Source organism: Notolepis coatsorum (genome assembly GCF_963971535.1).
Source record: "Notolepis coatsorum genome assembly, chromosome: 4".
Lineage (NCBI taxonomy): Eukaryota > Metazoa > Chordata > Actinopteri > Aulopiformes > Paralepididae > Notolepis > Notolepis coatsorum.
In genome coordinates this window covers 4835318-4849732 of record NC_140168.1, presented here as the reverse complement: position 1 = coordinate 4849732, position 14415 = coordinate 4835318, and the positions used below count along the sequence as shown (strand labels likewise).

The 14415-nt window shown below is 45.2% G+C and overlaps 1 protein-coding gene across 1 annotated transcript in view; it reads right to left on the bottom strand.

The window, feature by feature from the left end:
• Positions 1-2858: 2858 nt before the first annotated feature.
• cbln4 (cerebellin 4 precursor) overlaps positions 2859-14415 on the bottom strand; it is a gene marked incomplete at both ends in the record, with an annotated part of 15552 nt that continues 3995 nt past the window's right edge. The window contains 2 exons of the mRNA XM_084313330.1: positions 2859-3056; positions 10010-10126. Coding sequence (XP_084169456.1) covers positions 2859-3056; positions 10010-10126 — 315 coding nt within the window. The remainder of the gene's footprint in view (positions 3057-10009; positions 10127-14415) is intronic.

The window sequence follows — 14415 nt, the reverse complement described above, 5'->3', positions numbered from 1 at the left end:
CACTCCGTCGCTCACGTCAAAACCGCCCGCTCCGCTCCCCGCGCCGCTCACGTGCCGATCCGCTCACATGCACTGCCCCCTACCCCTCCTTAATTGGAGAGCATATCCTCACGTTGGGCTCTTCTAGGTGCGTTGTGCAGGCATGCCTTTCCGCATTATTTTTGTCCATAGCCGCATTTCTGGCAAGACGCTCTCTGATTGGCCGACGCCTGTTTCTACACTGGTTAAGCTTAGGCACTCTTTCGAAGTTGGTTAAGGTTAGAGTTTGTCTTAGAGCAGGGCGATAGAACGCCAGGTAGTTTGCAGGCTGTTCGACGCGGAAATGGGCAAAGACACAGCTCGTCACGCGATTGGGCAAACATGTCAGTGGCCAATCAGAGAGCGTCAGTCAGAAATGCGGCTACGGGAAAAAATAACGCTGCCTTTCCTAATGGCCCTCAAGGCTACTGCCCTCAACACTACTGCCCTCAAGGCTACTGCCCCTCAACGCTACTACCCCTCAACACTACTGCCCTCAACACTACTGCCCCTCAACACTACTGCCCTCAACGCTACTGCCCTCAACACTACTGCCCCTCAACACTACTGCCCCTCAACACTACTGCCCCTCAACACTACTGCCCCTCAACGCTACTGCCCCTCAACACTACTGCCCTCAACACTACTGCCCTCAACACTACTGCCCCTCAACACTACTGCCCCTCAACACTACTGCCCCTCAACGCTACTGCCCCTCAACACTACTGCCCCTCAACACTACTGCCCTCAACACACTACTGCCCTCAACACTACTGCCCTCAACACTACTGCCCCTCAACACTACTGCCCCTCAACACTACTGGCCCTCAACACTACTGCCCTCAACACTACTGCCCTCAACACTACTGCCCTCAACACTACTGCCCTCAACACTACTGCCCCTCAACACTACTGGCCCTCAACACTACTGCCCTCAACACTACTGCCCTCAACACTACTGCCCCTCAACACTACTGCCCTCAACACTACTGCCCTCAACACTACTGCCCTCAACACTACTGCCCCTCAACACTACTGCCCCTCAACACTACTGCCCTCAACACTACTGCCCTCAACGCTACTGCCCTCAACGCTACTGCCCTCAACACTACTGCCCCTCAACGCTACTGCCCCTCAACACTACTGCCCCTCAACACTACTGCCCTCAACACTACTGCCCTCAACACTACTGCCCTCAACACTACTGCCCTCAACACTACTGCCCTCAACACTACTGCCCCTCAACACTACTGCCCCTCAACACTACTGCCCCTCAACACTACTGCCCTCAACACTACTGCCCTCAACACTACTGCCCTCAACACTACTGCCCCTCAACACTACTGCCCTCAACACTACTGCCCTCAACACTACTGCCCTCAACACTACTGCCCTCAACACTACTGCCCTCAACACTACTGCCCTCAACACTACTGCCCTCAACACTACTGCCCCTCAACACTACTGCCCTCAACACTACTGCCCCTCAACACTACTGCCCCTCAACACTACTGCCCTCAACACTACTGCCCCTCAACACTACTGCCCCTCAACACTACTGCCCTCAACGCTACTGCCCTCAACACTACTGCCCCTCAACGCTACTGCCCTCAACGCTACTACCCCTCAACACTACTGCCCCTCAACACTACTGCCCTCAACACTACTGCCCTCAACACTACTGCCCTCAACACTACTGCCCTCAACACTACTGCCCTCAACACTACTGCCCCTCAACACTACTGCCCTCAACACTACTGCCCTCAACACTACTGCCCTCAACACTACTGCCCCTCAACACTACTGCCCCTCAACACTACTGCCCTCAACACTACTGCCCCTCAACACTACTGCCCTCAACACTACTGCCCTCAACGCTACTACCCCTCAACACTACTGCCCCTCAACACTACTGCCCTCAACACTACTGCCCCTCAACACTACTGCCCCTCAACACTACTGCCCTCAACACTACTGCCCCTCAACACTACTGCCCCTCAACACTACTGCCCCTCACACGTAGTGCTCAGTGGGAGAAAGCGTTAACAGAAGCCGTGACCTTGTGGACCTGGAAACAGAGACAAAGACCACGTACAGCCAGGACGCAGCTGAAGCACCCAGAGTGTCCATATGTTGCTGGAGCCCCTGGCAGAATGCCTGCACACCGTCCCCCTGGCCCCTGCCCTGTGACGATGACCTCCAGAGGCGGAGGAGGAGGAGGAGGAGGAGGAGGAGGAGGAGGAGGAGGAGGAGGAGGAGGAGGAGGAGGAGGAGGAGGAGACACTGCCCGTACATATTTAATCATGAGCACGCTTCACTCTGTCCACACTATAATATACATGCCCTAAGGACGGGGTGTGTACTCTGATCTGTAATGGCTGCGGTGATTCGGGAGGTATATAGTGTTTTGAAAGAGAAATGCTACCGGTAATGCTCACACAATAATCTGTTGTGAAGTCGGCATTTGAAGATGTACCGTCACGATTTTATACACAGTCACACTTATCCTCCTCCATCTGAGTGACAGAAGCGACGCGGGGAACAATTCAATTCGGGAGCATTTTTTTTCCATCTCATTTTGTGAAATGGAGACTTTCCAAAGAATGTGTGTCTCTCTCTCTCTCTCTCTCTCTCTCTCTCTCTCTCTCTCTCTCTCGCTCTCGCTCTCGCTCTCTCTCTCTCTCTCTCTCCTCCGTCTCCGTTGAGCTCCTTTAAGCCTCTGGTACTGTCCCTTTTGTGTGGCAATGATCCAACTGATGCGGCAATGTTCTGATTATTATATAGTACAGTGACGATACGTTGTTGAAAAGGTCTTTAAGCGCGATCTTCTTCTCGGTTGTTTACAGAGGGAAAACGAGGAAGCCGGAGAAGGTGGAGTATTGCCACCCGCCGACCAGGTTTCCTTTCTCCAGTTTGAGGTAGACCTTGTCCTCCTTGTCGAGGTAGAGCAGGACACCGTTGGTGGCGGCCTCACGGGTCACGTCTTTGTCACCGGCGAAGGCGGAGATGACTGGTTTCCCGTTCAACATCAGGTTCACCTGGACAATCCAACAACACACAGAGACGACAGTTAGCGAGGGGCAAAGGCACAGGGGAGGGAACTACACCCGGTCTCAGCATGTCACACGTTCACATTTAGTCATTTAGCTGAACGCTTTTATCCAAAGCCCCTTACAAGTCAGCAGGGAGGGTACAACTCTGGCAGCTAAGGGTCAGTAAGATTGTTCGTCAAACAGTGTTGAACTTGAGTGCATAGTAGTACAGACATATTCAAAAAAATAAATTATCTACTTTTTCTCCCCATTTTCTATTTTTCTCCCATCCCAATTTTCGTGTTATCCAATTCTACCCTCCCCTGTCTCGAACGTTGTTAGGCCATGCCTCCCACTGATCGGCTGCAGTGAGGACCAAGCCTTGCATCACGTGTCCCCTCCGGTACACGAGGAGGCAGCCGTCGCATCTTTTCACCTGCACAGCGCGATCTCTCAGCGGCGAGGAGTAACGCGTGGGAGGCTCACGCTGCCCCCGTCACTTCCTGATTCTGCTGCACAGGCGCACCAACCGACCTGTAGGAGTCGCTGTCCACAACGTCCGATCCCCACCCACCAGCTTTCCCACCCCTAACACTGCCAATTGTGTTAGTGTGAACGACCAGCCAAGCTGGTAGCAACGCCGAGAGCTGGGCTCGAACCCAGCATATCCTGCGTTAGTGGCGAGCGCCTTGCCCACTGCGCCACTTAGCCGCACATATTAAAATTATTATTATAAAATAGTAGGTAGTAGTATAGACATATTAGCATAGTAGATAGTAGTATAGACATGTTAGCATAGTAGATAGTAGTATAGACGTATTAACATAGTAGATAGTAATATAGACATATTAACATAGTAGATAGTAGTATAGACATGTTAGCATAGTAGATAGTAATATAGACGTATTAACATAGTAGATAGTAATATAGACATATTAACATAGTAGATAGTAGTATAGACATGTTAGCATAGTAGATAGTAATATAGACGTATTAACATAGTAGATAGTAATATAGACATATTAGCATAGTAGATAGTAATATAGACATATTAGCATAGTAGGTAGTAATATAGACATATTAGCATAGTAGGTAGTAATATAGGCAAAGTAGATTACTTTGTAGCAAAGTGCATAGTAGTAAAAGACGGTACGAAGGTTATAGTAGTCGTTTTTGTCCAAAAATATCAGTGACCACAAAAAGACTCTCAGTGCTAAACCCCAAATGTGTGATGTCATCAGGTATAAAGTGCGAAGCTGCTCCATAAACAATGAATTGGGCGAGATGGTAAAGATGACGCTGAGAGACACCCAGGGGGATGTTCTGAGTAGACGGGTACATGTCCTGTTTCTGGACTGAGCACACTGCTAGAGAATAAAGCTCCCTTGGATAATAAAAACAAAACTAAAAATATATACTTTAGGCCTCACCACCAAAAAATAACAACTATAGGAATGGAGACGTGTCGCTAGTTGATGTGAACTCCATGTGAATCTATGTGAACTGTATGTGAACTCTATGTGAACTGTATGTGAACTCCATGTGAACTCCATGTGAATGCCATGTGAATCTATGTGAATCTATGTGAACTCTATGTGACCTGTATGTGAATCTATGTGAATCTATGTGAATCAATGTGAACTCTATGTGAATCTATGTGAATCAATGTGAACTCTATGTGAATATACCCCATACTGAAATGGTATCATAGATGTGGCCTTTAACATTGACATGGCCAGGGCGGCTACGTGGTGCAGTGGGCAAGGCGCTCACCTCGAATGCTGGAGACGCTGGGTTCGATCCCAGCGCTCCACATTGCTTTCAGTTTAGCTGGTCGTCCGCACTAATACACATTGGCAGTATTAGGGGGTGGGAAACTGATGGATGGGGATCGGGCGTTGTGGACAGCGACTCCTACAGGTCGGTTGGTGCGCCTGCGCAGTAGAATCAGGAAGCGATGGGGGCGGCGCCCCTCCAAAGCGCAGACCCCTGACGCTGAAAGATCGAGCTGCGCAGGTGAAAAGATGCGACTGCTGTTACCTCGAGTATCGGAGGGGACTTGTTCTATGTAGTTTCAAGTTCAAGTTTCAAGTTTCTTTAATAGTTGTCATACAGAAGTACAGAATACTTTTGTACAAAATGCTTCTTACTGTTGCGCTCCAGAGACTGTGCATGACAAGATAAGTATGAAATAAAGACATAGTAAAAATTAGAAGTAAAAAAAGAGGTCACAGTGTTCAGTTTAGACATATGTACAATGTTCGTAGACGTAGTTACCATACAATATACAATACTGTGCAGTGTACTAATATACAATACTATATAGTGCAAGGCATAAATGGACGAGGTGCAGTTTAGGTACAATTCACAGTAGGTGTACGAGTTGTAGTGCAAATCCTTTATCAATAAATATAAAGTGTAAGTGTGTTTGTGTGATCTAAAGTGTGGAGAGTGGGTGCTGCAGTGTGTTGTTTGTTTGAGTGAGTGTGTGCGTGTGGGTGTGTGTGCTGTGTGCATTTGATGGTTGTTGCATAGTGATTATTGTTCGTTTAGCGATTATTGTTCGTTTAGCAGCCTGATGGCCTGGGGATAGAAGCTCCTTCTGAGTCTTTCTGTGCTCGCCATAAGACTCCGGTATCGCTTGCCTGACGGCAGCAGTTCAAAGAGGCAGTTGTTCGGGTGGCTCGAGTCCTTAATAATTCTCTTAGCCTTCCCCTTGCACCGCTTGTTGTAAATGTTCTGGAGGGTGGGAAGCCCCCCTCTAATTGTGCGTTCGGCTGAACGTGTCACTCTTTGTAGTCTGCTACGGTCTTGTGCAGTGCTATTCCCAAACCAGGAGGTGATGTTGCCGGTCAGGATGCTCTCTATTGTACATGAGTAGAAGTTCCTAAGGATCTTCTGACTGACTTGGAACTTCCTTAGGCGCCTGAGGAAGTAGAGGCGTTGTCGTGCCTTCTTCACAACACTGTCAATGTGTGTGGTCCATGTCAAGTCCTCGGATATGTGGGCTCCGAGGTACTTGAAACTGTTCACTCTCTCAACTGGTGCCCCGTCGATGCTGAGGGGGCTGTAGTCCTTGACCCCCGACCTCCTGAAGTCCACAATCATCTCTTTTGTTTTGCTGACGTTCAGGGAGAGGCAGTTCTCCTGACACCACTGTGACAGGTTCTCTACCTCTTCCAGGTAGGCCCTTTCGTCGTTGGCAGAGATCAGGCCCACCACTACTGTGTCATCAGCAAATTTGATGATGGTGTTGTTGTTCCGCTGTGCTACGCAGTCATGTGTGTACAGGGAGTAGAGGAGGGGGCTCAGAACACAGCCCTGGGGGGCCCCTATGTTGAGCGTGATGGATGAGGAGGTGCAGTTGCCGGCTCTTACCACCTGGGGTCTGCCCGTCAGGAAGTCCAGGACCCACTGGCACAGGTCATAGTTCAAGCCCAGGTCCCTGAGCTTGGCTATGAGTTTGGAGGGGACTATGGTATTGAATGCTGAGCTGTAGTCGATGAACAGCATTCTCACATAGTTCCCCTGCCTCTTGTCCAGATGTGATGCTGCTGTGTGCAGCACATGGGCTATGGCGTCTTCCGTGGACCTGTTGGGGCGATATGCAAATTGCAGAGGGTCCAGGTTGATGGGGAGGGAGGAACAGATGTAGCCCTTCACTAGCTTCTCAAAGCACTTCATGGCTATGGAGGTGAGGGCTACAGGGCGGTAGTCGTTGAGGCAAGCGGGCGTAGATTTTTTGGGTACAGGGATGATGGTGGACTTCTTCAGACAGGTGGGGATGACGGCCTGTTCCAAGGACAGGTTGAAGATGTCAGTGAATACCGGGGCCAGTTGGTCGGCACAGACTTTTAGGACGCGGCCGGGGATGCCGTCCGGTCCTGCTGCCTTCCTGATATCCACTTTTTTAAAGATCCGTCTCACCTCATGCTCTGTTACCCTGAACACTGAGTCTCCATCAGCAGACCCCCCCCCCCCTCATTGCCGTGGTTTGTAGGCTGGTGTTGTTATTCACAGCCTCAAACCTCGCATAGAAGGAGTTGAGATCATTTGCTAAGGAGATGTCACTGTTCAGTTTGAGGGGGGTTCCTTTGTAGTCTGTCATTGTTCTGAGGCCCTGCCACATGCCTCTAGAGTCAGCCTGTTCAAACTGAAGTTCAACTTTATCCCTGTAACGCCGTTTTGCCTCTATTACTGCTCTCCTGACGTTGTATCTTGCCATCTTGTGTTCTTCCATGTTGCCTGTCACCAGCCCGGTGTTGTATGCTGATGTGCGCACTTTCAGAGCCTCACGGACGGATTTGTCTACCCAGGGCTTTTGATTTGGGTAGATATTAATTTTGGTGGAGGGGATTATTACTTCTACCTGAGTACAGACATAGTCAATCACCGTTTCGGTGTATTCGTTAATATTGGCTGTGTATGACTTAGTCCACATTGCAGCCGGCTTGTGGGAGGCAAGAAACAGCGTTCGAGACAGGGGAGGGTTGAATTGGACGATACGAAATTGGGATGGGAGAAAATATAGAAAATGGGAGAAAAAGTGGATAAAAAAAAAAAAAAAAAAAACATTGACATGGCCGTGTGCTGATGACTCTATAGGACCCATGAAACACTTCCAGAACCCCATGAATCATTTCATCTGGAAATAAAGGTGTTTTTCCTTCATTCCTGCGACACTGACTCCTTTGGAGATATGAGGTTGTGGTCTGACGGCGGCAGAATCCTATACAGCGGGGAGATACAGCGTTTGTTATCTTCTGTGGAAATCAAAGGTTGCAGTAGAGTTTGGCCTGCGGCCAAGAAGAACGCGTCAAAGAGATTTTTCTGGGACAATAAAAACGTAGGGGGCAGACCGGTCTGCGCTTCAAATGTACTTATTAATGCACACTGGCTCTGGTCTGGGAGAAATATGTTTTATGTCTCATTTTAGATGCAAAGAATCTCATTAGATTAGATTAGATTAGATTAGATTAGATTAGATTAGATTAGATTAGATTAGATTAGATTAGATTAGATTAGATTAGATTAGATTAGATTCTAATGTATTGGCATCATGCAGTACAAGTACAGTACAACGGAAATAAGTTTATACAATGTACAGGTGATTAAACTGGGCATAAAATATATAAATTAGTACTACTGAGTAATAGTGCTAATCAGATGTATGTACAGGGTTGTAGTATTAACATGTACAGTGATACAGGTATAAAGACACTATGGTAGTAAGTAGGGCTGACCCCTATTAGTCGAATAGTCGACTAATCGATCGAAAGGAGCCGTAGTTGACTGCCAACCTCTTAGTCGAATGCAAAAAATAAAAAATAATATAATATTATTATTATTATAATTTTTTTATCATTCTTTCCAAAAGAAAAGAGGCCTAGAAGCGTGGCTAACGCTAATGGCACGCATACCAGAGGCTAACTGTCTAAGAAAACAGGCACAGAGGCACTGAAAGAGGATTTCACCCGTCTAATGAACACACTAGACTAGACAAATATCGAGATGTATCCATCCGTGGACCAATTGCATGCTTTTGCACAGAGGACAAGAAGCCTTCAGTCGACTCCTTCAGACATTAAGCACCCCCACAGCCCAAATGGAATGATACAAAAAAATTATAAAAGTATTTATTTTTTTTATTTTTTTTATAGTCGACTAATACGTAGTCGACTATCGGCACATTTTGGCGACTACAAATCGACTATACAAATCCTTAGTCGGGGACAGCCCTAGTAACTAGTAAGTCATACTGGCCAGCAGCGTAACTAGTATAGGTACTCACTCAGGGATGACCACACTGCCCCTAGTGGTTGTTCACAGACAGGGCACTTTGTATAATACCTGCTGGAGCCATGCCAGCATCACACCATCTGAAGATATGAGCGAGTGAAGCCTACAGGCAGGCGTGGCGCCACATGTAGAAGTAGGTCTTTGATGCTTCACACGCAGGGCGCGCTGGCTCAGGTTCACACACGTGGGTTAAGCCTAGTTGTCCTCAATATAGATCCCCACTACAGTTTAATAATCAAAAACTAGATTGAAGGCACGTCCATGCGGTGGTCCCGCTGTGTGCTGGTTCAGGTGATGAATGAAAATAGGCAAAAGTAGGTGAGAGGGGCGGTCAGGTGGCGTAGCGGAGATTGCGCTCGTCACCAACGCAGGAGATGCTGGGTTCGAGTCCAGCTCTCGGCGTTGCCACCAGCTTGGCTGGCCCTGCACACGAATACAATTGGCAGTATTAGGGGGTGGGGAAGCTGGCGGGTGGGAATCTGGCGTTGTGGACAGCGACGCCTACAGGTCAGGTCTCGGCGCTTGCTAAGCGGGGGGCAGGACTTGGTGGAGATAGCGTGCCCTCCCACACGTTACACTTCACCAATGAGAGCCCTCGCTGCCAAGTGAAAAGACGTCACTAGCTGTCGGCGCACGTCTCGGAGGAAGCGTGCGTTCGACTCGGGACACCCTTGTACCGACTCGTAGGAGAACATGCGTACAGCAGCCAGGTAGGGGAGGGGGGGAATTGGCACAACGACTAATTGGGACGGGGAGAAAATCAGAGAAATCTGAAGAAAAAAAAAAAAAAAAATAAAGTAGGTGAGAGGAGAGGTGAGAGGAGAGGGAATAGGACAGAAGGTTTATCAGAGGTAACAGGTCTGTCCTGGTAAGAGAAGTCTGACACCTGCATATTTTACAAAAGGATTTTGTAAAAATAGATGATTGTTGCACCTGCATGGACCACATTCTCCTCTCTTATGTAGAGAGAGAGAGAGAGAGAGAGAGAGAGAGAGAGAGAGAGAGAGAGAGAGAGAGAGAGAGAGAGACAGACAGACAGACAGACAGACAGACAGACAGACAGACAGACAGACAGACAGACAGACAGACAGACAGACAGACAGACAGACAGACAGACAGACAGAGACAGTTCAAACAGACAGCAGCAGCAGTACATGTACCTGTATGGTTTGGCTCTGATACACTTTGATGACATGAAAGTTGAAACTGTAGACTCCTTTTCTGGGAGACAAAAACACAGATTCCAGCGTGAAGTAGTTGCCTATATTCACCAGAACCTGCGAGGGGGGAGGAAGAGAGAGAACATCAGACGTGTGTCAGAGGCATTCTTCTTCTCCCTGTACGTCGACACACAGCAGCCACAGCGTTTCTGAAATGTCAACAAAGGCCTCGTCCTCGGAGCTTTGAGGTAACTGAATTAAACGGTCAAATCACATCAGCTATGTGGACGTTAGCCGCAGTGGCGTCCTTTCAGTAAAAGGCAAGGTATGGCGAGGAGGGGGGGGGGTTTGTCAAATCAGTTGTGCAATAGTCACTTTTGGTGAGTTGTTTCTATACAATTCAGTTATATGTCATTTAGGTATGACACAGACAGGACTACACAAGCATTTTTTGTATAGAAATGTGTCAACAGACTAAAGCAGGGAACCACTATTTTGCATACGAATTATGCAGAATGTAATATCATAACTGTCTATTACTTTTCTTGCAATTGAGCCAATTTTCCTTAGGTACGGTTTTGAGGTGTGTGTTCAACAGAATGTAGTATCAAAAACACATTCACAAAAAGTATGGGTTACTGAATGCTGAACTGCACTGTTATAATCACTAAGCCATTGTAAGACCTTACCTGTGTCCCTGTATCACTTGTCTCTGCTGCCCTTTGATTAAAAAAACATCCCTATGTCCATTTTCCTTTTGGCATATTTCAGTTAGTCACAGTAAAAGTCACCTAGTAAAAGTGAGATAATTGACAATATCAAAACATGCTAGGGCTGTACCGAATAGTTCGAAGCTTCGTTCATAATGTTGACATTCGAATTCTAAATAAACATAAAAAATTGTAATTGTAATTTTTTTTTTTTTTTTTTTTTCATTTTTATTTGCCAAGGTATGGCCAGTGCCATACCTTGCCATACCAAATGGACGCCCCTGGTTAGCCGGTGCGGTATTCTGGCCACAGGGCACCAGGGCGCCCCCTATATCAGGCGGACCGTGAGGGTGACATTCAACTCCAAGCTTCACCAAATTAACGCTCACAAGCTCCAAGTGCTTCTGTAGGCGATGTGCGATAAGCCCATCATTTAAAAACCGCAGTTAATTTAAGAGCGTAAGTGGCTTATCCTCCTATCTATGACTATAGCGTGAGGTTTGGCAATGAAAATGAAACTGGGAAATGAATGCTTATTCTTTATTCGATTCTGTTGTAAGACTTAACTTTAGGGGACACGGTAATAGTGATTAAGGACTTAGGGACTAATGAGGAGATGTCTGCTAGCAGGTTGCTGATTAACCATCAATTCAGTCTCAGCTCTGATGTCTCAGTGCAGGAAGATCCTTCCGGAGTGGCTTGTAAGGCTTTATATTTATATATATATATATACAGTATATATATCCATTTGGCTCTCAAATCCCCACGTTCTACCTTACATCTAATTCTAAAGGTTAACTATTGGTTAAATAACATTTGTTAGACGCTTTGTTAATTTATTGCTCCTAATTAGTTCCTAAGTACTTAATCACTGTATGTGCCCCCGAAAGCAAAGTGTTACTGATTTCATGATTAACTTCAATTAAGACTGAGGGGTAAAGTCATCAGGAAAGCCCTCCCAGTGGTATCGACGTTAAATATCTGATCGCCACCAGAAAGACGGCATATTGACCAACACCGTCTGCACGGAGAACAACCAACAACTTGTAGTTTACAATAAAGTTACTTTTTAAAATGTACATTTAGCCATTTATCAATGAATATCTGAAATGGAACGGGGGAAAACTATTACTATTATGCACTTTGCTACTAAATTATCTACCTTGCCTATATTACTACCTACTATGCTAATATGTCTATATTACTACCTACTATGCTAATATGTCTATACTACTACTACCTACTATACTAAATTTGTCTATATTACTATCTACTATGCTAATATGTCTATATTACTACCTACTATGCTAATATGTCCATATCACTACTATGCTAATATGTCTATACTATACCTACTATACTACTATGCCTATATTACTACCACCTACTATGTTAATGTCTATACTACTACCTAATACTACTATGCCTATTTCTACTATACCTATTATGCTAATATGTCTATATTACTATGCCTATATTACTACCTACTATGCTAATATGTCTATACTACTATGCAGCACTCAAGACTGTAACACTCAAGTTCAACACTGTTTGATGAACAACATTACTGACCCTTAGCTGCCAGAGTTGTGCCCGTCCTGCTGACTTGTTGTACAGAACTTGTAAGTTGCTTTGGATAAAAGCATCAGCTAAATGATTAAATGTAAATGTAAATTTAGCTGACGTTTGTATCCAAAGTGACTTACAAATTCTGTACAACAAGTCTGAGTGCTGCAGACTTGAGTGCAGAGTAGTATAATATTAGCATAGTAGGTAGTAGTATAGACAAAGTAGCATAGTACATAGTAGTAGGTAGTAGTATAGACATAATATAGCAAAGTACATAATAGTAAAAGACAATAAGATATTTAACAGACATTTCTAACTTTCTACTTTCATTTAACCAGACAACTACAGTGACAACTACAGTTTTACTCTTTCTCATGTTATCCTTTGGATCCTTGTTGTGTGTTTTTAATCCATCAATAAAATAAAATAAAATAAAATCAAAAGCAACAGAACCAGGATCAAGTCACAGAATTAGGACAGACATAAAACATGTATGCACTGGATCAGAGTGATAACAATAGACATTGAAATTGATCAATTGTTAATTGTGTGGCTCCCATCGAAGATCAATCATCCAAGACCAGAACATGTCAGTCCTTTTATCAAGACATGGGTATTTACTAAATCTCACGGGTATAGGGCTCATGGGCAACGATTCAAATCTTAACGGTATCCTCTTTCAAATGGACCTATATCTCAGTGTCACGTGATGCTGTATAGTCTAAATTAATTATACCAAGCACATATTATTAACTCAAATTTGTCACACACAATGAGAAATAACATTATTTGTTTGAAATTGACAGATGTGGTTTTGCTACAGTATATCGCACTTGTTATTAACATGCATTTTTAATGCGTGTGAACATCAATTGGATTATTTCCAAGTGTGATTTGACATACATGAGTATATACCGTGATCTAGGCCTAGCTATATATATATATATTTTTTTTTTTTATCCCGTATCAACCAGGATGATAATGGATAACTAACTGTGACAGAGATGAGAACTGTGTACTCTGAAATGGAACGGGGGAAAACTATTACTATTATGCACTTTGCTACTAAATTATCTACCTTGCCTATATTACTACCTACTATGCTTATATGTCTATATTACTACCTACTATGCTAATATGTCTATACTACTACCCACTATACTAATATGTATATATTACTACCTACTATGCTAATATGTCCATATCACTACCTACTATGCTAATATGTCTATACTATACCTACTATACTACTATGCCTATATTACTACCTACTACGGTATGTTAATGTCTATACTACTACCTAATACTACTATGCCTATTACTAATACCTACTGTGCTAATATGTCTATACTACCATGCCTATATTACTAACTGTGTACTCCAAAAGCCGCTCACAACACTTGAGATCCACTGCTCTGCCTGCAGTAAAAAGACAAGCCTCTCCTTTCTCCAACCAAACAACTATTTTCGTAGCAATTCTTTTTCTATATATTTGTTTTCATGAATCAGCATGCAGCTGTCTCCGCACCAGAAAACAACAATACCAACAACCTATTCGGCCATATAACCTATGATGACGTAACGTTACCCAGTAATTTGATTATTCATGGCGTGATGACAGTTAAGTTAATAGCTGTGTGATTAAGATGAAGATGTTGACGGAGGGTGTTTTTTATTCACTTTACTGACCATCTTGTCTGGCTAAATGTTGTGACTTAACAGGATGAAAAACATGCGTGTGTTTGCGTGTGCGTGTGTGTGCTTGTGCGTGTGTTTGCGTGCGTGTGTGTGGAGGAGAAGGTGGGATATGCTATACTTCAGCATGTGTGTGTGTGTGTGTGTGTGTGTGTGTGTGTGTGTGTGTGTGTGTGTGTGTGTGTGTGTGTGTGTGTGTGTGTGTGTGTGTGTGTGTGTGTGTGTGTGTGTGTGTGGAGGAGGAGGGATAGGCTATACTTCAGCATGTGTGTGTGTGTGTGTGTGTGTAGGTGTGTGTGTGTGTGTGTGTGTGTGTGTGTGTGCGTGTGTGTGTGTGTGTGTGTGTGTGTGTGTGTGTGTGTGTGTGTGTGTGTGTGTGTGTGTGTGTGTGTGTGTGTGTAAGAGCTCTGCAGAATACTGTGCTATCAAAGA